This window comes from Polistes dominula, unplaced genomic scaffold (assembly GCF_049000335.1).
Source record: "Polistes dominula isolate Pdom_NZ unplaced genomic scaffold, Pdom_raw_medaka contig_73, whole genome shotgun sequence".
In the NCBI taxonomy this organism is placed as follows: Eukaryota; Metazoa; Arthropoda; class Insecta; order Hymenoptera; family Vespidae; genus Polistes; species Polistes dominula.
Window position 1 is genome coordinate 6,541,991 of NW_028300951.1, and position 27,951 is coordinate 6,569,941.

The following is a 27,951-nucleotide window of genomic DNA, read 5'->3' on the forward strand; positions in this document are numbered from 1 at the left end:
CTTGCTTTCGAGTAATCTTGAATCATGAACTATTTTTCGATCACGAGTGTGTTGTATTCCTTTTCACACTTTCTCTACTTTATTTAATTTCTTTCTTTCCTTCTTTCTTTCTTTCTTTCTTTCTTTCTTTCTCTCATTCTTTGTCAGCTTCGCAACATCCGGCCTGTCCTCCAAGGCCACGCAAGATCACATAAATCGCGGTCGTTGAACTCTTACTTTGCTGTTGCCTCTCCTCGATGCGCACATTGCGCCGGAATGAAAGGAGAGAGGCGCCAATAGGAGGAGATAAACGCACACGTGCTTTGATAGGTACTACACTACTTGGTAAATGCCCAACCTCTTCCCCTCCCCCTCATTTCCCCTCATTCCCACCATTATCACCCTATACTTTCTCACTAACCTTATCGGTCTATGATAAAATATGATAACATTTTGTCGTATACTACTTTCTTCTTCGGTTTGCTTTTTCTTTCTTTTTTTTTTTATACATTTTCATTTTCTTCTTCTTCTTATTCACTCGTCATCTTTTTTTTCCCCAAAGATAACCACGTTAACGTACAAAATGACAAGAAAAAGGAGAAGTAGAAAAATGATTTTATGAAAATTATTGGAAGATTTTTTTGGAAATATTTTTCTAGGAAGTTTTTACCAAAAAAAAAGGAGGGGGGAATAATGAAAAATATCTAATCGTAAAATTGACATATTATACATACATTTTATGTTAATACGAAATTATATATTTCATATATATAAATATATTAAAAATACATATTATATATATTAATAAATATATATTATATATTTTTGAAATAATATTGCTCAGTTGATGATAATTTATAAATCATTGAATTTTCGAAATAGCGTGTTGATTGTAAAATAAAAATTGAATATTATTATAATAATAATAAATTTTGAAATTTATTTTCTCAATCAATATTCTTTATTTTTGTTTTGTTTTTTTTTTTTTTCATTCGTATAATATTTTGATTATTATACTTTGTTTTTGACTGAATTTTGAAAAAGAATTTATTAAAAGACGAAGAGCAGAGAAAAGTTGGTAGTAAAACAGCCGAGTGAATCTCGTCGGGGAGTATCATCAACCAAGGACATCGTCTTCAGGAACCAGTCCTACTGCGAAAAACACAGCCTCGTCGAATGCATCCGACGGGTTGACTTCTACCCGTATGCCTGTGTATGCGTGTGTGTCTATATATTTCTGTGAGAAAGGCTGATGGCAGGTTCAAATATATCTCTATCCTTTTCTCTTCATCTTTTCGTTTATTTTTCATCGACGATGATGAAAAATTGGCGTCTTACAACTAACCATAGAAAAATCTCTCTATTTTGATTTTTAATAATAATTAATAATTATTTTTATAATTATTTGTATCGATCATGAATGATACCTCAAGACTGGCTAGAAAATATGATGACACCTTGTTAAATCAATTTGTGGAATTTTAGTATCCAATGTAATTTTTCTTTTGTAAATATTATACGGTGACGTTTGATAAGAATAATTGAATAGGAAAAATTAAAAAGAAAATAGATTAAAAATTATGCAACAATTTTTATTTTTATATGCTATTTTTTTTATCACTTATAATTATTAATGATTTTATGCATTATTTAAATTAATACAAAATTTATATACTATCTTTATTTCATTATAAGAAAATATGAATTTTATCATAAATCAATTGTTGCAATACAAACATATTATATATTTACATAAATTTTCTACATATTTAATATTATTATTATTATTAATAATGAAATCTCGATTCAGGTACCTGGGTTTAAAATACACTATTTTTTTATAATTAAAATTGTAGATCTATTTTGAATTAGAATTTGTTTATAATTCGTTCATCATTTAGTTGGGTTATCGAAATTGTGTTTAAAATACTTGAATTGTAAAAAAAAAATATGACAAATTTGAGTCAGTAATTCAAATATAGATTATATTTATCGGATATGAAACGTTTTAGGTATACTTTTTGAAAGGAAACATCGAATTCGATCCCCTTCAAAGAAATACTTCAACTTAAATTTATTGCTTATATTACACGATACGATTTTCGTAAGCAACCAAATTTATTATATCGTAATTCTCTCTTTCTCTTTCTCTCTTTTTCTCTTTCTCTCTCTTTCTCTTTCTGTGTGAGCTTCTACAAGAAGATCGATGATCTCATCGAGTATATGCGGAGTGCAACTGAAAGCTAACGGCCGCCCCCGATATTTGACTTCGATCAAGCTAAGTGCAACAGAAAGAGAAAGAAATATGTTAGCAAGTAGCAACGTCATACCAATCGTTTTGCTTATACTCATTGTTTCGAAGAATTCAGCAACAACTGTGGGCGTGGCTTTTAATAATATAACTCTAACATTCAAAATTGATATTTTATTATTAACAAATCTTCTTTTCCAGTCACCACACTATCACCGAATTTTCATTTCAAAATTTCTGATTAGAAAAATTTTAATACACGCTCGTGAATACATATATATATATATATATATATATATATATATATATATATATATATGAGATTGAGTAATAAATTATAATGCAATTTTAATTTTTTTATATTTGCCATAGATGATACTAGAAATGTTAATAATAACACGTAATAAATATATTATTTAAATATTATTTATTAACAATTAAATATAATATACTATAGAAATTTCATAGTAACATATATGTTAATATTTATAGAAATTTATTAAAGTTATAAAATATATTACAACTTTCTAAATCATTTATTGGCCAACTTAACACACATACCACATACAAACTTAATAATATAAATGACTGAATAAGATCGTCAAGATTAATAAACGAGTTTCTCTATATAAAGCGGTACCATTGTTTTCGTCAGTGACGGACTAAATTTAAAACGAGGTGTGGCACTAGAATGTTAAATCCTCGAAAAAAAAGCATCATCAATGAAACTTCGAAAATTAGTTTTGCAATACAAAAGAATCCTTCCTCTCTCTCTCTCTCTCTCTCTCTCTCTCTCTCTCTCTCTCTCTCTCTCTCTCTCTCTCTCTCTCTCTCATTCTCTTTTCTATTTTACTTTTTTTTTCTTTTTATTACTCTCTTCATTATTATTTTTTTTTCTTTTTTGCACCGTCTGGAAGAAAAAAGGCTTGAGGCTCTCTAGCGTTCGAGTCAGCCCTTTGTCCTAGCAGCTGGTGAACAGGTGTGTTGGCGAACCAAGCTAGTAGCCTGTGCCGTCAGCTGTTACGATTCTAAGTCGGATCACTAAGCCGTAAAGTGTGAACGACCGTTATTATTCGCTTAGTTACTGCAAACCGTGCGTTCTTTAAACACAAAATAAAAAAAATAAAAAGAACGAAAAAACCCAACGGAGGTTGAAAAAAAAAAATGGTTTTTTAAAATGGATCACGCGATAATAAAAACAAAAAAAGAAAAATAAAGAAAAAAAGTGTCACCTCGAAATCAACCCCTAATTTTTATCTCCTTGGTAAACGCCATTATTATTATTATTATTATTATTAAACGCGATTATCATATTGTTTTATTCACTGTTTTTTTAATCTGAAGTATTTTTTTTTATTTTTTTTTTTTTAATCCCATTGCTATTTAACTCTACTTCTTTTAATATTTTATTATTATTATTTTTATGTTCGCAAAGGTTGAATTCCGCAATTAATGTAATTATAATTAATACGGTTAGATAATCGTGAATAAATTAAACTCGTATGTAATCTTATTAACATTTTTTGTTCGATTTTCTTTTTCTTTTTTTTTATCTTGTAAAAGTAAGCCTTATTTATTGCATAGTAAATTATTTATTCGTTATTAATCCTTGAAAAAGAAGGAGGGGGTTTATTTTTTTCTTTTTCTTTTTCTTTTTCTTTTTCTTTTCATACATTTAATATTTCGAAAAATGAAAGATAAGATTGTACCGTTAAAATAGAGAAATATATTATCTTGAGTTTAAATGAAATGTCGATTAACATTTGATTACCGTGACGACGAGATTATTGAAGAGGGAAAGAAGAACATGGGGAAAATAGGAGGAGAAAGAGGAAGAGAAAGAGGAGAAGGAGAAAGAGAAGGAGAAGGAGAAAAGGGGGAGAGAATATGTTGCTACGTGCATTACGTGTCGTTTCAGTATCATTGAATGCAATTGACATCTGCATGTCGCTGCAGGGTGTTCGGGGTACCGGTTGGCAACTGGTTTTGCTGACTTGGTTACTGTAATTCAAACCTAACTCATCATGATACTTAAAATAAAGTGTTTGTACACGTGTATACTTTTATATATTATTTATTTTCCATTAAGAGAAACGAAAGATTTTTTGAAGAAGAATTTATTCCTCTTTTTCTCTTAATCGCATTTTCAAAATCTTAAATCTATCAAAGGATAACACAACTTTTTACGATCAAAAATAATTTAAAAAAAAAATAAAAATACCAATATAGTAATATAAAAGTGATGATAAATAATAAGGAATCAATGAAATCCGTTAGTTCGCGTAAAAATAAATTAATCATTTCGTAACGGGGTGGTGGTCTATATTCTAAAATTGGATAATAAATATGTATTATGATTTAACTTTATTTCACGTTGTTAACAAATTCTAATTGTCAAGTTGAAATGAAAAATAATGATATAAAAAAAAAAAGGAAAAGAAACTAGAGATGAACGTAGAGAAATGAGTTCAACCATCGTACGCGTTTATTCTTTCCCATTCATATGAGTTTCGATTGGTGATGGTAGTGGTTGGAAGGCGGTGAAGGGGGGAGAAAAAGGAGGAGGAGAAGGGTGATAGTTCGAGAGGGTTGGATGATGCCGTGGAAAAGGAATAAATTCATCTACCTCGCGTTCTTCCCGCCATTTTTTTGATCCCTCTTTTCTTCCTTCATGATAGAAAAAGAGTGAGTGAGTATGAGAGTGAGAGAGAGAGAGAGAGAGAGAGAGAGAGAGAAAGAGAGAGATAGGAATGTCTGCAATGCGCGCCGGATTTTTCCCGGGGCATTTTTGCCGGTCTACTTTGCAGAAGAAGTGCGAAAGAGAGAGAGGGGTGGAGAGTAGAACGACGGTCTGGAAAGGGTGGCTGTGTTGGAGGTTGTGGGGGTGAATTTGGGGGCTGTTCCCGTGTCGAGGTGGGGCAAAGGTGACCCCCGCGGATCAATACCGCCGTCGGTTGGCCACCTCTACCAAGTTCGATCTTCTCTCTCTCTCTCTCTCTCTATATATATATATATATATATATATATATATATATATATATATATATATCTTTCTCTCTCTTTTTCTCTCTTTCACTAACACTCTCCTCTCGATAATTTCGAAATTATTGTTTAAACTTTCAAAACTATCCAAATTTTTGTCTTCTAATTGTTCCACAATACAATGAGATTAAAAATTTAGTAAAAAAACAGAGTTATTATGTAGTAGCGATTACATGTTATTTTTGAAATGTAATCTTTTACATTTAATTTTATTGGTTTTATTATTATTCTTGTTAATATTTAATTTTGAGATAACACAATTTATATTATTCGATTTATTATTTAAAATAGTATCGATTGCACACATCCGTTTAATGATTTTTATATTTTGTTGTTAGACCAATAATTATAGATCAATTGTCGATTTGATTTATCGTTTTAATAATATACAAGATTAATGCTATCTTTGATAAGGAAAAAAAAATGTGACCATTTAATCTAAACATTATTTACACATAAATCGTCAATTTATTTAATTAGAAAATTAATTTCATCTTGAAAGAGAATATATTCGATATACCGTATAAAAATATGTGTATATGAATTATCAATCAATTTGATTTATAAATTGCGTAATCGTAATTGAACTTTGCCAAGAAAGACAGAAATCGACGCAATAGAAAACTTTCCATCGATTGTTTTCCTTATTTTATTTTATTTGTTTTGTATCGAACTAACACGAAAATTTCCAAAAAGAAAAGAATAAATAATGCTCATTGAATATGTAAAGAACTGTCGTAGAACTATTGTATTTTATCGAAATATGATAATTGTATAATTCATACGAAAAAAAGTAAGGCAAAAATGAGACAAAGGGTTGCTTGATTCTATCCTTCTTTAACTTGATCGTCTTCTTTGACCACTAACACTTACACAGGAAATAAAAATCGAGGTTTCTCGACCGCATTTCCTGTTAAGAGTTCTAGTAAAACAATCGCGATGGTTTATTCATTCACCTCGGTGTTTGATGATTAATTAAATAAAACTTTTCGTAATTATTTCGAAGGTTATATATTCATTAATATAAATTTGTGTATATGTATGTATATATATGTATATGTATATGTATGTATGTATGTTTGTATTTGCGTGTTTTTTTTTTTTATATTATCGTTTGGAAGAAAACAAAATTATTAGACTAAACAAATAGTAGAATTGAAAATTAATGAAGTTTCTTTTATGTTTTCAACTTATAACCCAGACGGAACTTCCTTTCAAGAGTATAATTAACCCTTTTGCACTATATGAGGTCATTGCTGACGTGACTAGATTATTTTTCTTGAGAAACTCTTGAGTCACATTGAACTTAACGTCGTCATTTACTTAATAAAGCAAATCATTAAGTAACCGTTTTATTTTAACTATTGTTTTCAAAGTATCAAAGTTAGAGTCAAAAGTTTCTTAAATAGTGACTTTCAAAATTCTACTTTTCCAAGCTTCTTATATTTTGCATAGTTTATTTCAATTTTATAAAATCTCATCGAAATAACTGACGTACAAATTCGTTAGAAGAAATATTAAATTATTTTTATATTAACAAATTTGATAAAACCAATAAAAATCTAATCTAATTTTTAACCCTAAACTAATTGAAGTAATATAAGTCCGTTCAATAGAAATAATTGTCATTTCGTTGAAGTTGAAAAAACAGTTTTACAAAAGACAAACAAAATGAATAAATTTATGGAAAATGTTTGATATATCGGATATATCTCGATCAATAATGGGGAACGTGTGGAAATATATAATGTTCTTGAATTCTTGTCGAACCACAATAATATTCGCGAGAATATGAACGAACCAGGCAGATCCAGGATGTCAATGTCCGGTGTCCGTGAACGGAAGCTACCAACGGCAAACGGATACGTGTGCTAGGTCGATCAGGGTTAGTGTGAGAAAGAGAGAAAGAAAAAGAGAGAGAGACCAACGTGAAAAATTCACCACATGCGATCCAGTTACGTTTCGTAATATGATCTAAGAGTGAAAAAAAGGGATGAAAAAATATCGAACAAAGGAAAGAAGATACAAGGAATATTTTGTATCGATAAATATGTAAAAACATTTATTTAAAAATATCAATAATAATAAAGAAAGAAAAAACAATCCACAAGTTTTCGGACCACCCCTGGAGAGGTGTTGATTTTTGTTTTATTTTTTTTAGTAACTTATGTACATATCCAATTTCACCAAATATGTATATATATATATAAGCTAAGTACTTTTTAAACCCATTTCGCTAAGTACTTATTAGGACTTAAAATATTTTATTAATAATCTTTGTTTAAAGAAATTACCAAGTAAAAGTTAACACACAAAAATCCAAATATCAAATAATCCATAAAATTGATAATAAAAAGATTAAAGAAAGTTATTACGTTCATTGAACTCAAAAATGATTTCTATAAAAAATAATCTAAAACATTAAACTCACACATACAAAAAGAAAGCCATTCTAACAAAAAGTTTAAGTAATAGTTTCTTTGCAGAAACTTTCTGTTAAAAGTTAAACTAACGAATTAACTTAACATCGTCCATCGACCTCGACGATGATTCCTGGCACGAAAATTCATAGGGACACGCACAATAATATCCTAGTACATAATATACTTAGAAACACAAACATAATGCATATATAATATATGTACACATAGAGAAAGAAAAACAAAGAGAGAGAGAGAGAGAGAGAGACGAATTAACCGGGTGCTTCTGTTCGCATTGCAGGTACAAAGTGAATCGTTGCGTGAGCGGGGGCGGTAGCCGCGGAAACGGCGCGACTGGTGGTACCGGAGGAGGCGGAGGAGGAGGAGGAGGCGGCGGTGGTGGAGGAGGAGGCGGTGGGGGAGGAGGAGGTGGGGGAGGAGGAGGAGGAGCAGGAATCGACGGTGGCACGGTGCCTGCTGCACCACCGACCACCGGCCATCACCACCACTACCATCACCACCATCACCATCACCATCATCTCACCAGCACGACAACAACCACCACCACGACGACGACCACCACCACCACCGGCGGCACCAGGCACCACAGGCACAGGCTGCCGGCGGGCAAGCAGTGCACCGAGCACCGACACCACCCGCATCATCACCGGCATCACCCACACCATCGCTCCCATCATCGGGGCATGAACATGGGCCAAAAGATTTCAGGTTAGCCAACATTCGAGGGTTCTCTTTAACACACGGACCATACTTAAAACGACGATCTTCTTCCAATGAGATCTAATTTATGTTAAACCTCATATCCCCTTCACCCCACTTGTTCACAAGCACCTTAACATTTGTGGTGTTATTCATTTATCATTGGATACTTGGATTATTTTTGAGCTTAACGTTTTTACGATTTTTTTTCGTACGTTTCTTTCGAACTTTCGTTTATTTATTTAATCAAAATATTTTTTTCTATCGTTGTTTAGAAATTACTTTTAAGAAATTAGATTTGAAGATATCAATTCTTTTAACATAAGTTCTTGTTCTCGTAGCTGCGAGTTGGAGAACTCGCGAGGTCAAGGTCTACTATTTCAGAGTTTAACTACCTGTTCAGGTAGATCCTTGAACAGGTTTCTCGTCCGAGAGACCAATACCGTGTCGAGACCCTTTTCCAGAAGAAAGGGTTGGACTCTAGAAGAAGTTGATATTCCGATCCTATCCAATTGGAATTTTCTTTTTTCAACGATCGTTTTTTTCTTATCTCGATAAAGAAGTCAACTATTTTAAAGTTTAGCGAATTAAATCTTTTAAAGATAGAGATATAAGCGAGAAACGATAAAATTGATTGGAAAACATCAAGAAGGAGGAGAACCTTGATATTACCACGTTTGATGCGTTTATTTATTTTATTCGTATCCATTCTATCTAATTTTGTAAGAAAGATATGTGCCTATCTTGTATGTATCATCACTGTGTGAATTGATGAACGTGATGAAATATTACGTTAAGAGTATTTTCAAACATCCAAAAGTTCTGAGAATTCGCTAAGAAATCTAAGTTTGTAAATCTTTTCAAGTTATGGTCTTTAAATGTAATAACGTTTAATGATCGATATACCGCAAAACAAAAGAAAATTTATCCTAATTTTGAATCCTTTTCTTTCTATCCTCAAATTTACTACGATACTTCATCGCGTTAATCTGTGATCGTCGTCTCGACTTCAGGGCCCATGAAATTTACGATCGAGTATCGTATTGTACGTGGTCTGCCTGTGTGAAGCTTTGAAAAGGTACCGACGCCCTAAAAAAAGAAGGAAAGAAAGAAAGAAAGGAGAGACCCAGGGACGTGTTGAGAGAGAAAGAGAGAGACCCTGGGGGCTTTCTCGTCTCGTTTCTCTTTCTCTCTCTCTCTCTCTCTCTCTCTCTCTCTCTCTCTCTCTTTCTCTCTTTCTGTTTCGATAGTGGTGTATGGCCGTGAAAGGGCCAAGGACCTCTTTCTATTAGTGCCCGTTCGTTCTCTACCATCAGGGAGAGATCCTTTCAAATCCTCACGGTCCTTTCCAGAACCCTCATCGAGCCCGCTGAACACGGGAACAGCTGCCCGAGCAAATAAACTACAAACCAAGGATATGGATCGGTGTGTTCTGGAGAACCTACGGACCCTTACCAAAGAAACCTTCCAAAACTTTTTTACCCAAGCCCTATACACCGTCTCGCTAGAACCCAGCAATCCCCTCATCCCACCCCACCCCATTATTTTTCTTATTCTCTCTCTCTCTTTCTCTGTCTGTCTCATTTAACCGTTTTTTCTTTTTTCTTCTTTTCTTCCTTCTCTCTTGATAAATCTCTTTTTTTCTTTCTTTCTATATCTTTCTCTCTCTCTCTCTCTCTCTCTCTCTCTCTCTTTCTCTTTCTGTCTATTTTTTCGTTGGTATCATGATCGGGATGCTTTGCCGACAGGTATTCCCACTCGACACTGTCTGAATTCTTAATAAGAACCATGGAAAATTTCTAGTTGATAAGATTTTCATCTTTTTTCTTAAGGATTTCATTTCGAATGAATGAATTTTGATAGAATTGTTTTAGGTTCAGGTTAAAGAAGAAAAGTTATTACGGTCCTTAAGATTATCTGAAATCGACTTAATTTAAGGTTTGAAGATTAGAATTTACATAAAAGATATACATATAAAAGATGATTTGTTTCTACAATAACTTAGTCCCAATTAGAATAAAGGTTTTATCATTTTAAAAGATTATTAGATCTTCGTAAATTTTAATCTCTAATTAAAATGTCCAATTTAATTTAACAAATTGTCCAAATTATGCTCCGTTTTTAAAAAAATCCTACGATGCCGAGTACACAATGAAGATTCGTGCAATTTTTTTATTTTCGTTGATAATCAAAGAAGGGATTTGTAATGGGACAATTCTTTTTGATATATCCATTTCTTTTTGTTGTTGTTGGTATTTTAATCTCTTACTATGTTATTCTCTTGGGATATTTAGGCGGCGTGAAGAGCGTGACGCGCGAGAGCGGAGCTGGAACGGGCAACGGAATTGGTGTTGGTGGTGGCGGCGCAGTGGCGTACAAACCAGTTGTACCAAGAGAGTTGGCACAAGACTTGTCGAGGCCAGCTCGTCTCGATGTACTCCTCGATATGCCGCCCGCATCGCGGGAAATTCAAGTTAATCATAGCTGGAACGCCGACGATCGCAGTCTTAACATTTTCGTTAAGGTACATTTTTAATCCATTCACACTAACGCAAATTTTATATCACGTTATCTTTCATTTTTACAAAAGATTGGATTGACTAAGATAGTTCGTAACAAATTTATTAATATAATATAAATAATAAATAATTTTTATAAAAAATAATATCCTAAAAGAAAAAAAAAATTGTTTAAAAAGAAGATCTCTATTTCTTTCTTTTAATCTCAACAAACCGATCTCTCGTTGTATAACAAATCTCTTTTACGCTCTAATACATCAGGCAGATAAAATTGGTAAGAGTTAGAATCTCTAGGTTATAGAGTTCTATGAATCATCGAACATATTCAGAGATCTCTCGTTAAAGAAACGATCCCTGTGGACGATTGTTTTCAGGACGATGACAAGCTGACGTTCCATCGGCACCCCGTAGCACAGAGCACCGATTGCATACGAGGGAAGATTGGTTATACGAAGGGTATGCACGTGTGGGAGCTTTATTGGAGCACGAGGCAACGAGGTACACACGCTGTGGTCGGTGTTGCTACCGCAGACGCACCCCTTCATAGCGTCGGCTATCAGAGCCTCGTTGGTAACAACGATCTCAGTTGGGGATGGGATCTCGGTAGAAATAAACTCTATCATGACTCCAAGAACAATGTCGGTATTACTTATCCGGCTCTACTTAAACCAGACGAAACTTTCATTGTGCCTGATAAATTTCTGGGTAAGTATAATCCTTTATTTTTCATTTCATTTAATCTTTAGAATATTTTTTTGTTGGTAAATCATACGTTTTTCGTAATTTTCTCCTATTTTCATTTAAAAAAATTTTCTTAACTCGTTAAAATTTGTCATCTAACGATCTTGATTTTATTTATTATATAGGAGATAGATATTTATGTAAATTATTTTTTTATTTTACAGTCGTACTTGATATGGACGAGGGCACATTAGCATTCGTAGTAGATGGACAGTATCTTGGGACCGCGTTCAGAGGTCTCAAAGGAAGAAAATTGCATCCAATAGTGTCAGCTGTTTGGGGACACTGTGAGATTACGATGAAATATATCGGCGGTCTTGATCGTAAGTATTTTAATATCAAGTATTGTAAATCTCTAATGTACTCTATATATGTAAAACATGATGAGATATTATTAATCGACGATGTTAAATTTATTTTTATTAGCTGAGCCTTTACCTTTGATGGATCTTTGTCGAAGAGTTATCAGACAACGGATTAACAAGCATAGACTCGAGGAAAAGATAAACGAATTAAATCTGCCTCAAGCGATGAAGACTTATCTCCTTTACCGTGACAGGAGGTAACCACCGAGTGGTGCATTAAAAGAAGAAGCGATCATAAGTAAGGTCGCGAATGTCAGCATTTTGCGACATCGTTGCTACCTAGACGACGCACAGAAATGGGCTAATATAGTCTCTTGCTACTACTCTCGCACACGCCAAGGAACGCACTACCAACAGCAACTACAACTATTGCAACAACATCAACAACAACAACAACATCGGCAACAGCAACAGCAGCAGCAGCAGCAACAACAACAACAGAATTGTAATTTCTACTTGAATCAACAGCATCAGCAAAATGATAGTCATCCATCCGTGTCCCTGTTCTTGAAACGTTTGATGACTAGTAGACTGAACCGTTTGATACGACGGCAAAGCGTGGATGGTTCAAGAAGACGAATGTCCAGCGAAGGACTAGCCTTAGGGTACCAGGGCTCATGGTATCAACATTGTTCCTATGAAAACGGAACAACGTCATCGTTGTCGTCGTCGTCGTCGTCGTCGTCGTCGTCGTCGTCGTCGTCGTCGTCGTCGTCGTCGTCGTCGTCGTCGTCGTCGTCGTCGTCGTCGTCGTCATTGGAATCATTCTCAAATACTCCAGCATATTCGACCTCGTCTTCTTCTTCTTCCTCCTCACCGTCGTTAGATTCTTCCTACTCGTCGTCCTACTCATCGTCTTCGTTTAATTCTTCCACTTTCTCGTCACGATACGAATAATGACGATGATTGATGATGATAATGATAATGATGATGATGGTAGTAATAATGATGATGATAATAATAACGATAATGATAAACATAAAGAATGATTACGATATTGGTAACGATGAAGATAAATATGTGACGTTAATAATAATGATGATGATGATGATGATGATGATGATGATGATGATGATGATGATGATGATGATGATGATGATGATGGTGATGATGATGATGATGCTGAATGATGATTTTGATGATGATTTTAATTGTAATGACATTTGGATTTAATTACACGACCTCTTTTATTAATTAATTATTACAAAGATATTTAATCAATTATTTAGGTGTAATATTGTTGTTTTTATGTTGTCGTGGTACGATTTTAATCGTTTGAACTTTATTGATTGTTATAATGGATTATTTAGGCAAATAAAAGAATCTACCCAACAAAAAACATAATAAACGTGCGCTCGCGCACCCTCGAAGGTATGGTTGAAATTGGAATGATTACCATTTTGCGATGGAATTTTTCATATGTAATCCGACATGTTATCTGTCTCTCTCTGCTATTGCACTCAACGACTGTGTTATGCGTTTTTATATATTTATAATAATAATAATAATAATAATAACAATATTATTATTATTATTATTATTATTATTATTATATTTTATCTTGTTTTTTTATTTTTTAATTTTTAGTTGGCTTTTTTAGTTATGACTTGTTTGTGAAATGTAAATTAGAAAAAATATTTCGTTATTGCTTTCTTATTTTTTTTTTTTTAACAAAATGTGAAGTTTAATTCAAATATAAGGAACATTTGAGAGATCGAAACGTTGAAGAACGAATATGTAAGTATAGAGTTGAACATTTAGAAATAATAATAATCGTAATGATAATTAAAAGAAGATTGAGAAAGAAAAAAAGAAAGAACATATGATCGAGGAAACGTCGTAGACTACGCGTGGCCTTGGAATCAACTTAAAGAAATAAAACGCTTCGTTTTGTTAAAATATTTTGCAAGAAATAATTTTCAGTGATTATATATTGGTAATTAAACGGTGTAAGATTAATATTTATATGATCATAGAAAATAGAGAGAGAGAGAAAGAGAGAAAATAGTTCGTAATACGTCATCGGAATAAAATTGACGCATGGAAAAATACGTTTATAGTGTTTTAATATCTTCCAACTGCAAAAACATGATGTTTTTTCAACACTTTTTCTAAGCGTATTAGATCTAATTGAATTGTACTCTACTCGGGTGTGTATGTAAATTTTCTTAGAACAAATTGTTACACTAAATGGTAGAAATGATTTTAAACGAAAAGAAAAGAAGAATAACAAAGTAAAAGTGGTGTGAAGTTTTACGGAGTTGAATAAAAAAAGAAATCCCCGTGAAGGAAGGAGGCGGGGTTTCGATTCGAATAGCTTCGTTTAAAATGTAATTTTAAAAGACAACAGAAAATATAAAATATTACAAAGTTGATGAAACGGTATAATAATGATGTATATGAATACGAAGATCATCGAACTCTCTTCTACTAATTGTGGTGAATGAGAAATAAAAAGAAGAAGAATACGACGATAATGACGACGATGACGACGAAGACGACGAAGAAAGAGAAAAAAAAAAGAAATAAATTAATTACCTCGACTTAAAAGTTTTAATCTCGAACGTAAATAAAAAAAAAAAGAAATATTAGAAAATCTCTAATATTTTAAACCTAATGAAAATCTTAGGAGAATAAGATATAATGAAGTGTGAATTTTTGAAGAAAAAAAGAAAAAGAAAAAACAGCACAAAACTATGATTAAAACTGCCCAGAATTAGACTGTTAATAAAATAATTAATTAATTAATTAATTAATTACACGACGATGAAAGATTTAAAGATGACGCTTCAATCGATTAGGATGTTGATAATGAGGAATATATGAAAATAGGAAGAATTATTGAAGATCACAATGACGACGATGATGATAATGATTATTATGCTTATGATGATGATGACGATAATAATAATAATATAATATTAATAATAATAAATAACAATTATAATAATGATATTGATAACGATTCTAATACAGATAATGATGATACTGATAATCATGATTATGATTACGATGATGGAGACGATAATCTCCATAAAAAAAAAAACAAATAAATGAATAAATCATAAAAAGTAAAATTAAAAAAACGATTTAACGGGCGTGTAACTATTATACTATATTATTAGCATGACAACTTACGATTGGTCCTTAGTGATTCTCTTTACTCTTACGTTTGTCGCTTAGGTTTAAAAGAAAATTAATAAATAAAATAAAACATGAAAACACAAACAAACGAAAAACTATTAAAAATAGCCAATTTAAATGGTCGCGCTCTGTCGGTTTGTACATAGGACATAATATTAATTAATAATATTAATAATAATATTAATAATAATAATAATAATATTAATAATTGATAACTATATATGTATATATATATACATATATATATAAATGAAAAACATATATGTATATATATATATATATGTATATTATTTAATATAATATATATGTATATGTATATGTATATGTATCACGATAACGTCAGTTAATCGATAATGTCACTCCGATAAGGCGACGAATAAATAAGGAACAAAAATGTTTAAGAAAATAAAAATAATAATCGTCACATAAGTGACGAGCGCATCTAGAAATTGACAACAAAAATTAAAGCGAAATATAAATGAATGTAAGAAAGAAAGAAAGAAAGAGAAAAAAAGGGTTAAAGGAAAGAAGAACAGTTACAAAATAAAATATAATCGATTGCGAGTTATAATAATCATTTTCAACTTGTTTAGATAAAAAAGAAAAAGAAAAAAATACCAAAGAAATTTGTATTAAATTTTTTATATTTTCTTGTTTTTTTTTTCGGTTGTCTCAAATAAAATCAAGTCTATCTCGTATAATTTTATTTTATTTTATTTTTTGATATTCGCGAGCTTGCGCTTGGTGTTCGAAAATAAAATACTCGTCTTCCAAAATTGTATCTAATTTCATTTTTTTTTCTTTTTCTAATGTCCTTAAAAAGCCGTTCAATTTAAACACGCACTTAGTATTCTCGCAATCAATTTTAAATATATTGTTCTTTTTATTCGGATAATCGATAGAAAAGAAAAATCTTTCTAATTCTAAAATAATATTTTAGTCAATTCTCTTTCCGACGACTTTTTTTTCTCTTTTAATTTTAACGAAGGATATTGAAAAAAAATAAGAGAAAAACGAACAAAGAAAATGAGAACTTTTTTGCGAAATGTAATTTTGAACGAGAAAAACGATGAGGAAAGAAAGATTGAATGAAATAATATTTCGATTGAAAATCAAATGAAAAGATACGAACGAACGAACAAACAAACAAACATGGCCGCCGTTCTCTTCAGTCTGTGCACATTCTCTCTTCTCATAGGAAAAGAATAAAAATATTATTTAGATGATCATGATGAACGAAATAGAAAAAAAAAGAACGAAAAATAAAAAAAAAGAAGAAAAAGAAGGGAAAAGAAAAAATTAAGACCAAAATTGGATTCACACACATAAAGTAAATAACACGACTCACCCTAAACCGTTCGATCATAATCAATTGGCAGGTGTGTGTTGTTATTATTATTGTTGTATAATATTTGAAATAGCCAATCTAGAGGAAGAAAAAGAAAAAAGAGAAATAATACCCTTCGTTTTCTCTTTGAAAAAGAAAATAAAAAAAGAAGAAAAGAAAAAGGAAAGAGAATATACGAAACAAAGTTGCGTTTGTATCTTACTGTTGCGTGTTTCTCTCTTTTAATAAACAAACAAAAAGAAATAATAATTGTTTCTTACATATGTTTTCTTTTTTTTTTTATTGTCTTGCAATTTTTTATTTTTCTTCTTGTTCTTTTTTCTTCTTTTTTTCTTTTTGTTTTATTATTATATAGTTCAATTATTATCGTAGCTTCGAAAAACGGACTCGTGTCTGTGTAATTAAAGTGATGAAAATTATACAAAATTATTATTAATTAAAATTACGAATGAATAAAAAGAGTGAAAGGAAAGAATGAAATGATTATAATGATGATTAATGATGATACACTTGATATAAATGACACATAGATATAATCTAAATACGTAAAAACGTGTACACAGCATACATACACATATACACGGACACCCACAGCAGGACAGACACACTTATATGCCAATGTCCTGAGAGATTGAATAAAATAAAATGAAAATAAAAAAAAGAAAAATAATTTAAAAAAAAAGAAAAGAAGAAAAAAAAGAAAATGTGCTTGATGAAGAACGTGCAGCGTAAATAAGAATCTTTGTTGTTTATCGCATAGATGCTATATTTAGGGGATAGAACCAAAAACAAACAAAAAAAAATACAAATATCGTTCTGCACCCATCTCACTGTACCTTTATTGCTATTTTCTATAAATTATAATCCGAACGTGTATGTATAAAAAAAATAATTACACTTAACATACACATACACACACATATACATACAAATATGTAGAGCACTTGGTGCATGAATGAACAAAAAAAATACTGGTGTTGATAGAGAAAAGAAAAGAAAGGGCAAATTTGTAAACAATTTTATTCAATTGCGATTTAATATTTAATTGATAGATTAATTAATTATTGTGTCTCGTTTGATGGTATATAATTTCTTCAATTTAGTAATCAATGATCATTATTATTATTAATATTATTATTATTATTATTGTTATTATTATTATTATTATTATTATTATTATTATTATTATTATTATTATTAGTATTATTGCTATTATTATTAATATTATTATTATTTCTATTATGATTATCATTATTACTACTGCTATTTTAATTATTATTACTATTATTATTATTAGAAATGCAGGTAAATTTTATTTTTTAGTTTATAATATTTGCAATTGCAGCAGAACTGAGTTCGCATTCTATTATCAATTATCAAAGATGTTTTTTCATAGTATTTCTACGAAGGAATTAATAAGGTTGAATGAAATATAGGATATAACTATCCTCTTCAGATTCTAATATATTTTAAATATTAGAATGAGAAGAGTAGGATGATTAAAAATGTAGGATCAGTATAAATAGGAACAGAAAAATTTTAATAATCTGACAGATTATACTCCTTCTTGGACCTCCTTAATTTCAAAATCTAATGTGTCTGCTGATTTTATTTTTATTTATATGAAACTGCTAGTTCATTTTTGCAATTCATATTAATATAAATTCTTTGATCATTTATATATATATATATATGAAAAAAAAGAAACAGCATACCAACGAACTATTAATTACTCGTTTCACTTCATCATTTAATTTGAAATAATGTAATTTTTTCTTCTACTTTTACTTCTTCTTCTTCTTCTTCTTCTTCTTGTTCAAATTTTAATTATTTTTTATTTTTATCGTTTTTAAATCGAGGTTAAAAAAAAATGATTTTATTTATCGTCACATTAATGTACTGTGCGAATATTTCATTAGTTGTCGTTCAATTAATCGTTTTGTTTTTTTTTCTTTTTTATTCATTCTTATTATTACTATTATTGTTGTTATTATTATTAGTATTATTATGATTAAAATTATACCTCTCTCTTAATCTTCTTATTTCGTTTAAATGTATAATTATTTTTACAAATATATTCACATTGCGCACGTTCGATCGTTCCGCAAAAGAAAATTGTCAGTGATAGAACATTTTTATTATTAGATTTTAATAATAAGAAATATAGAAGGAGAAAGAGAGAAAATGAAAGAACGAGAAAGAATGTGTGAAAGTAAAAGTGACAATGAAAGTAAGAACGCTTTTCGTTAATAGGAGTGTTCTGAATAATAATGATAATGAAAAAAAAAAAAAATATAAAAACAAAAACCGACAAACAGATAAACAAACAAACAAACAAACAAACGAACTACTTTACGTGTAGGTATTGTTCCGATATTTTCATTTCAATTTTCGTTCGTGAACTTGCCTGCCTGCCTACCTGCCCGCCCACCTACCTACCTGCCTGCCTGTGCAAAGATAGAACAAAAAAAAAGAAAAAGAAAAAAATAAGAAACTGTGTTGCCTCGACAAATGTGTCTAATTTATTGACAGTGCGATAATTAATTAAACAATTTTAAACTGTGTTTGTGTATACAGCGAGAGAAAGAGAGAGAGAGAGAGAATAATAGTATATATGTGAAAGTGATTAGTATGAAAGTAATTAGGAATGAAAGAAATTAATAATAAAAAGCTTTACCTTCTTTTAATTTTACTTTCATTTTAATTTTATTATATTTTATTTTATTCTCTTTGTTGATAGCTAATGGCATCAACAACAATAATTATAAATTCGTCATACTTTTCATCTTTACTTCCAAATAATTTGTGTCAATTTTAATCAGCAACGTACGCGTTTACGAATATGTATGTGTGTGTATATGTACGTGCAAATAATATTTTTTTATTCGATGCTTTTCTAAATATTTCATCGAATTTTTGAAAAAAAAAGAAGTAGAAAAAAATAATAACTAATAATAAATTGAGAGTTTTCTTTTCGAAAATGAAAAAACTTTATATTTTTGTTTTGTTTTTTTTTTGTTTCCTTTTATTTTTTGTTATAATATCGTTGGACGTATTTGCAAATATGTGATAGAAAATTTTCATTCGTTTTCTCTTTGTGGTTTTATTATTAATTAGTATTACTATTCTTTTAATTTTAATGTTTTCACTCTCCTATATTTTGTAATTAAGCCTGAACTATTATTGCAACCGAGCGATCTCACGCGTTTTTACTTTAAGGGTAAATTTAAAAAATAAACAAAAATAGATAAAAAAAATCCAAACGAATTTAAATTAAATGAAACATTATTTGAAAAGAAAAAAAAAGAAAAAGAGAAAAAAATAAAACGCAAGAAAAAAATTAATAAACAAAGAGGAAATGGCGGCGTACGACAAGGTGAATTTATAAATAATATGTAATGCCTTAATGTTAATAATAATAATGGGAATAGCGTTGTTACATAATATCGATTAGTCCACGGACGACGATGGATAAGATGGATGAAGTGGTGAAAAGAAGAAGGACGAAGGGAAGAATAAGAAAAAGATAAAGAAAGAGATAGAGAGAAACAAAAAATGTTGAGTAATTAATTACTACAAATAATCAAAGTGGAAGATTAACAATTAATGAATAAAAAAAAAATTAATACACACAGACACACATACACACACACAACACAACAAACTAATTAAAACAACGGGAAGATGAAGGAAGGATCATTTTTGTCTCTATCGCGTTTTGTTCGTAATTTAATATTTTTTTATAATTCCGTGAACTGAAAAGAGAGAAAGAGAGAAAGAGAGAATGATTGAGTGTGTGAGCGTGGGAATGAGAAAGGGAACGGCAAAAATGAAAAGATAGAAAGAAAGAGAGAGAGAGAAAAAGTATAAAATTGTGTATGTATAGAGCGGACTGCTGTTTCAAAATAGTTCAGGCTAGATGTCGATGTTTGTAGCAGATAAAGAACAATACAAAAACAAAACAAAAAAAAACACAATTCAGCATATTGTAATTAAAATTAAAAGTCATTAATATCGCTCGTCTTTCATTTTTTGCCACACAAAATCTTATTATTAGTACAATTCCTATCACACAAATTTAAAAACAAAAAAAGAAAAGAACAAGTATAAGAATAATAATAGTAATAATAATAATAACTAAATAATTAAATAATTAATTATGAGCATTATGAAAGTTATAAAATATTCGTGAAATGAAATGAACAAATTTACTACGCAAGTATTATTTTAAATAATTGCGTATATAATAATCGATTATTTAATATCGATTATTATTAATTAGAATTCGTAGTACGTGTTATTCCTTTTGAGAGTCAAATTTTTTCTTTCCCCTTTTGATGATAGAAAATTTATGGGAATGTCGCAGTCCCTGTACAAAAGATCACAATTTTCACCTCTAATTCCAGCCGATCTTGCATCATCGATCAATCGATCCCATCCTGTTGACGATTTAACTGATTTTTCAACGTTTCTTCTGTAATTTTACAATATTTAAAATACATTTTCTATTCTAATCATTAAATTATCAAAATTATCGTAATATTCGGATAAGTTTTTTTTTTTTCTTAAAGAAACTAAGTATTTCAATTTTATTTTATCTAACATCTTATCTTAAAAAAGAAGATAAACGATAACACACTTACGTCAAATATTTACCGAGTAATTTTCCAATCAATCCAAGATCGTGAAATAAACTTTGATTTTCTAAACAAATTGTCCTTTGAATGCAACGTACACGTGCATCATCATTCAATACAATTTCTTCTTCTGGCGTCTATTAAATAAAAAAAAAAAAAAAGAATAGAAATTTTGATTAATTTATAAGAATCGTAGAATATAATAATTAATTAATTAATGCAAAGATATTGGTAATAATTTTTACTAACAATGTTATGAAAATCGTATGTAGAATGTACGTCGCGTTTACGTTTCGATGGAAGTACATCTATCAATGCATCTTTTCGTTTAGTCGAAATTAATGTATTTTGAATGATAGCAAATAACAAAAGCAAACCAATGAAGCTGACTATCACAAGTTGTTTAGAAGTTGTTGGTGCTATCGCTTGTTCTACATTTTGCACTACTGGATAACTGAAGTTTGGATATTCAAAGGCGTAAGGTAAACTTTCGCTTCGGTGATGAACGATTGGTGGCTGCAATGCTGCTGATTAAATTCATATAAATTATAAGAAAAATAAGTATATCTTATTTTTTATTCTAAAAAATAACAGAGCAACGTTTATTCATCGGCATGATAATATTTTCTTTATTAAATCATTCTACTGGTATATATTTTTTATATTTCTTTTCTAATTCATTATTTTAATTTTGTTATTTAAAATTAATTTTAACATTGGATACAAAAGGAAGGAGATACAAGGCGAATAAATAATTAATTTTATATGTTAAATAATATTGATCAATTGATGATAATTATGAGTTCGGTAATTTTAATAAATACGTCGGAATATTTTTCAATTGAATGATAATATTTATTTATCGTACGAAAAACGTATATTTTGAATTTATAAAAATTAGCTCGATAATTAGTAACAATTTAATTTATTGAGAAACGATAACTAATTGGACGAATAATTATTTTGAAATTAAATATTTATTGCATCATTATCTTTTTCTCTCTTTCTTTTATTTCTAATTTCATTACTAATTATCAATTTATGGTATTAAAAGAAGAAAAAAATGAACTTTTTACCAGGAAGATAATAACTCGGTGGTAAAAGTTGCTGAGAAATATGAACCGAAGAGGCCTGTGTAGAATCTGGATGAAAAGTCGAGTCGATTATCTTTCCAGCAAATTCCAAATTAGAATTATTTTCTTTGTTAGGAAAATATGATGCGACGTTAGAATCCTGAGCGATAATTAATACGACTGATAAGAAGTTGATTAAAGAAAAAAACTGAATTCTTATGAAAAAACAACACATTTTGTTATAAACAAATTATATTTTAAGTCACTTATAGATCCAAGAAGATAAAATATCTTTCCAATATGAACCGCTAAAGTACGAGGACGAATGAAAACTGAAGAAATTCAACGATTCAACGAGATATTTAAATAATCGTCGGAAAAAGGAAACACACAACTTCCTCCTTCGTGTCCTCGTTAATTCGATACACTCGAGATAATCGAATAAGTGAAGAAACAATTCGTAGAAAAAAAAAACGTTTGATCGTGCATTTGCATTAGGCTCGTTGACTCCTCTGACGAGATACGAAAGAATCATACGTGACTTCTTCCACCGTATTTCTTTATTAAATATATACCTAACTCGCGACAAGCTTTCACGGTGAGAGTATATAATACAAATTATATTATTAAAATTAAATATAAGTAACTTTTTTTCATATTCTTATAGAAAACTATTCTTCAATTTAATATTTTTTCTTTTATTAATGCTTCCTTTAAAGTTTTTTCTGCATTTATTACAATTGGATTTAATTATTGCATGTGTATTATTTTAAGTATGATTTTGCAGTATCGATTCAATTATATTCTTTCATATTTATTATTCTTTTCATATTAAATTTATATAATATAATACAGAGAAGAGTGTGTTCGTGAAAATATTAACACGTTCATCACTTCTTTATAAATACTGTAAAAATATTTCAACGAAATCAAGAATCATAAAGAAAAGATTTATATTGTGTATCTTTGCTTTCCTTTTATTCTTCTTTCTAAAATAAAAAATAAAAGAAATAGAAGTGTTTCGGTGTAAATCTGTAGCCACAAGGTCCCAAAGCGATCAGAGGGAAAGAAAAAGGAAGACTTAGTAAAAGAAGAGGATTGTAAAAGAGAAGAGGAGGAGAGTAGAAAGGGGGGGAAGTGGAAAAAAGAGGTTGAAATGGTTGCTTAGGATGCCTACTGAATCCAACGGGGTTGCTATGGCGATGGAACGGCCGACATTGAAGTGGGATGCGGGGGATGTTGGTAGGGTGTTGCTCGAAGGGTGTTCGTCTGTCTGGAGCCCCTTCTCTCTTTCTAAAGGGGATGATGTTCTTCGTGCTGTCTGTCTGTCTGAGCCACTCACTCGCATTACTACTCACTCGCGTCAGCTGTTTTAGAGACGAGTATATGATTTTTGTTACATCCCCTTTTTTTTTCTTTCTTTCTTTTTTTCATAAAGAAGATGAAGAAGAAGAATTCTCTTAAACCTTGATAACATTCATCATATTTTAAACGAAAATATTTTTTTTCCTTAACGTTGAATTAATTTTTGATGTAATTGGAAGCACATTTTATATTTTATAATTTAATACTATTTAACATATTATATTTTTTAAATTTCTTTTCAATTTTTATAATTGTATAATCATAACTTTCAAGTAATATATTCATATATTTATTTTTTTATATTGTTTTATCTTAAAATTAATGTGTCACCAGATATTCAAAAGTTAAATATTTAATAATTATGTATTAATATTATTAATTACAGGTTTAATATAGTTACATTTGATAATATTGTTTTTAATTTTCTTTTTAAAATATCGTAATATTATTTGATCATAAAATTATTTACTGATTTATCTTAATGATTGATATTTCCAAATATAAACTTTACATTAATATCATTAACACTGTAACTTTCACATACAATTTGTTATCTTAAAAAAATAATAATCATATATATTCGATTAAATTGTCTACATATATTTGCGTGAATTAAGAAATCTATCAAACGTCAAATTTTAAATGAAATTTATTGTCATAACGTTTGTTTTTTTCTTTTCTTTTTTTATTTTTACTCTTATTTACGAAGAAAGAAAAAAAAATAACGGGTGTAGATATTTTTCATGTCAGAGATAATAAAGACACGATATTCCGAGCCGACTTGTTAATTATGTCGTGTTCTATTATTTCCAGACTAAACATAATGATCTATTCTCGAACAAGGCAAAGTTTCAGAGCAGAGCAGAGCAGAGTATCGAATATAAAGTATTAACGCTCGAGTTAAGTGCAGGGCTTTGCTCTATAATAAAACTCATCGGTGATGTTGAAGTTGACGATTATGGAAATACTTTGATGTTATTAATTTTACAGTCTATTTAATTAGATTACCGTCAAGAGTCTTGTCTTTTCTTATAAATATTACGTGCCACGATTAATTTCTTATGTTAATTAAATTATAACAATATTTTATCTCGTCAACTTATTTCTTATATTATAATATTTTTCGCGATTAACACAATATCTAATTTATTTCTATTATAATATCAAAATTTAATTATATTATAATTTCTATTTAAATAACAAAAGTATGTAATTTTTGTTGTTTCTATATCTCTGTCACAAATATTATTATAATCAAAATCAAACCATTGGAGATTGATTCATTAGAGTCTTATTAAATCCGAAACAAGATTAAACATTTTATTAACAAACTTGTTCAAAATCTTTGGTAAATCTTCACAAATATATGAAGTTATATTTGTTACAGAATTTTAATTAATATGTATATCTTCACAAAAAGAAATGTATTTATACATATATTTTAAAATAGAAGAAAAGTAAAAAGGTTTGATGATAAATTCAACAATGATCAACTTGTAACATAAATAAAACTATATTAATTATACAATCAATCCACAATAGCCTGACATATAAATCGTCCATTTCACAGATATATAATTCAATTTAATTCTGTATTTATTTTTATATCTCACATCTCTATTTTACGTAGTAATAAAATTAAATTTAAACGCGTGTTTTTATGACCCTATATACTATATACCGAGCTAATAAAAAATACATGAACAATAAATAGACCGTAGAAAAATATGTAATTTTTATGAGTAATTTCTTTTGTTGGAATTACTTTTGTGTGCACGTCAATAATTTATTTAAATAATTACAAACAGTAACTGGTACTGATTAGGACGTTTCATCGTCGACATGTTTGTTTGATAATTTGCTATTGGAAGAAGATCCATTGAAAAATTCATTTCACATTTTTGAAAAGAAAAATAATCTATCGTCACAAATCTGTAACATTCAATAAACAAAAAAAACAATTTATCTATAATATAATTCAAAATCATATTAAAATAAGATCGAATAAAATATTTATAAAAATGAATACTTACGATGCATTGAAAATGCAAAATACGCAACGTAAAATGCGTAATAATTTAGTATTTAATTTTACACAAATTTCAGATAATTATTAAAAAGAAAATGATATTCTTTACATCTTGCTGTAACTTCAAAATTATAACAGTTAAAAAAATCTGTAAAAATTCGTAAGTATGGCTACTATTATAAGAATAATGTCAACAAAGTTTCAAACTTTTTGAACAACCACTTTGGCCGAAATAAAAAATGGATCATTCAATGCCAAAACCATACCCTCCCCTATTATTTAAACAGGAAACTTACATGGCTGTACGGCAAAGATTAAAATTTAGATAAAGACTTGAAACTTGGGTAGTCATTTTTTTGTTTTATTTATATTTCGAGTTATATAAGTCTGGAAATATATAAAAATTCAAAAATACTCAAAATGTAGCCAAAATAAGGATCACGTTAATATAGGTTGGTACATCATGGAAGATGTACGTATTAGGGTCACACCGATAGACATGCCGCGTGAACGAGCTGCGATTTTACGCCAACGCGACACCAGCTAACGATATATTTTTAGATCGCTTTTACGAAGAGTAGCAGCTTCCAACCTGACACTTGTGTAACTTTTATTTTACCTTTTTTCTTTTACCTTTTCTTCCTTTTTTTTTTTTAATTCTGTAACACACCTATTTAAGTTAGAGCGCGCATTGCAACATTTTTAAACGTTGCGTACTTTTAATATATTCAGTGTGTTAATCAAATGTTTTTTCCCCCATTGATTTTCTTTTTGTAGGTTAAAATTTGTTAATCCGTAATTTGACGAATATGATATATTTTGAAAGAAAAAGAAAAAAAAATATACCGGATAATTAACAATGCGATGTATTTATCGTTTCTTGAAAAAAGAAAATTGGTTTCTATTTTCTTTTTTATTTATTTTTCTTTTTTTTTTTTTTTATTTATTCGTATGAAATATCGATCGACTTGTTTTACATATGTAACGTTGAATTTTTCGAGAGTACAGTGTGTTGTATGTAATTAATTGTTCGCAATTCTTCTTATTGCGTTTGACCAAACGTACGGTTTACTACTTGCCGACACGCAACGGCGTTAAACTATGATTCGTTGAAAAATTGATCGACCGAATATTTTTCTACGTTTAGTCCGATAAAGTATAACAAGATTTTTAAATTTTCTTTTCGAAATATAGATATTTCTTTTGTGTATTTTATTTTCAATAGAATTCAATAGATTGACCGATAAGTAATCAACACTGCTTTTATAATTGTTTATATTTATATAAATAACGCTGGTATTTTTTGTATTTAACAGAAAAAATGTTCTGTATTTTTTATTTCAAGATAAGGAGAAAAAATTTTGATATTTAAACAAATATAAATTGTATCATAATAAATGTTAATATTACTAAAAAAAAAAAAAGGAAAATGATTAACGTTTTACATCCAAAAAATAAAACTATCAAATAATTCTTATCTAAAAAAAAAAAAAAAAATATACAATTATTTATATTATACTTTTAGAAATTAAATGTAAATAATTTTATATAAAATAATAAGAACATTGAAGTAGTTACTGCCGTTGATCAGACAGTCATATTAAAATGAATTTCACTTGCATAAGATCTCAAAAATGATCTTTTGCAAGTGTCCAAAGCTGAGGGTCGAAAAAGCCTCAAAGGATATTCCATTCAGGTCAAACGACTTGGGAAATCCCTTAAAGATGAGAGACTTAGACTAGAAAACTTCCTTCGAGATTATACCAAAAGGATATCAATTTTGATCTTATTTTATCTTTTTTTTTTTCATTTACTAAAGTAATCCATCTTCGTTTAATCTTCTTCTCGGAATATCCATTCGTCTAAGCCAATTTGGACAAATTTTATGACAAGGATTTGTCCTACATTCTCTATTCTACGAATAATTTTATTTAAAGAGAGAAATAGATAGAAATTAGGGACAGAGAGAGAGAGAGAGAGAGAGAGAGAGAGAGAGAAACCGAAACTGTAAAAGTAACAAACAGTTGAATATTTTTCAACAATGGATAAATGGATTAATCGTCGATGCAAATTTAGTTTTGCAAATGGGATAATTAAATTTTCCTAGTTCCTTTCCTATCTTTATTCTCCTCTTCCTATCTTCTTCTCGCTTTAAAATTTGTTAAGAAATTAATATCTATTGACAAACTCAATTTCTACATAAATTTGTATTTTTTTTTTTTACCAAAGTTGAAATTTAATGAACCTTTATATATAATAATTTATTACCATGAATTTATTCAACAATAATTCATTGGAGACAAATGAATCTCTTTCTT

At 29.4% G+C, this 27,951-nt stretch overlaps 2 protein-coding genes across 4 annotated transcripts in view; one reads left to right on the forward strand and one right to left on the reverse strand.

Annotated features, from left to right (window-relative positions):
- The window catches only part of LOC107069137 (uncharacterized), a 114,299-nt gene extending 93,754 nt beyond the window's left edge, over positions 1-20,545 (forward strand). For all 3 annotated transcript variants that reach the window (XM_089172359.1, XM_089172360.1, XM_089172361.1), the window contains 5 exons: positions 7,994-8,421; positions 10,707-10,936; positions 11,306-11,636; positions 11,837-11,995; positions 12,099-20,545. In XM_089172359.1, coding sequence (XP_089028485.1) covers positions 7,994-8,421; positions 10,707-10,936; positions 11,306-11,636; positions 11,837-11,995; positions 12,099-12,238 — 1,288 coding nt within the window. In that variant the 3' untranslated portion in view covers positions 12,239-20,545. The remainder of the gene's footprint in view (positions 1-7,993; positions 8,422-10,706; positions 10,937-11,305; positions 11,637-11,836; positions 11,996-12,098) is intronic.
- Positions 19,585-27,325, reverse strand: LOC107069147 (uncharacterized). Its single transcript, XM_015326180.2, has 5 exons — positions 27,250-27,325; positions 22,243-22,419; positions 21,416-21,693; positions 21,173-21,303; positions 19,585-21,003 (listed from the first exon to the last, which is right to left on the reverse strand). Exons 1-5 carry the CDS (start codon positions 27,323-27,325, stop codon positions 20,808-20,810), a joined length of 858 nt encoding a protein of 285 aa, XP_015181666.2. The 3' UTR covers positions 19,585-20,807.
- Between the last annotated feature and the right edge of the window lie 626 nt (positions 27,326-27,951).

What these genes read in the sequence shown, in the direction of transcription:
- LOC107069147 (XM_015326180.2), bottom strand. Translation starts at nt 27,325, where the DNA reads ATGGAATATCCTTTGAGGCTTTTTCGACCCTCAGCTTTGGACACTTGC. An exon ending in ATTTTTGAGATCTTATGCAA is followed by an intron (nt 22,420 to 27,249) that starts GTGAAATTCATT and finishes ACTTCTTATCAG; the next exon opens with TCGTATTAATTATCGCTCAG. An exon ending in ACCGAGTTATTATCTTCCTG is followed by an intron (nt 21,694 to 22,242) that starts GTAAAAAGTTCA and finishes GAATTTAATCAG; the next exon opens with CAGCATTGCAGCCACCAATC.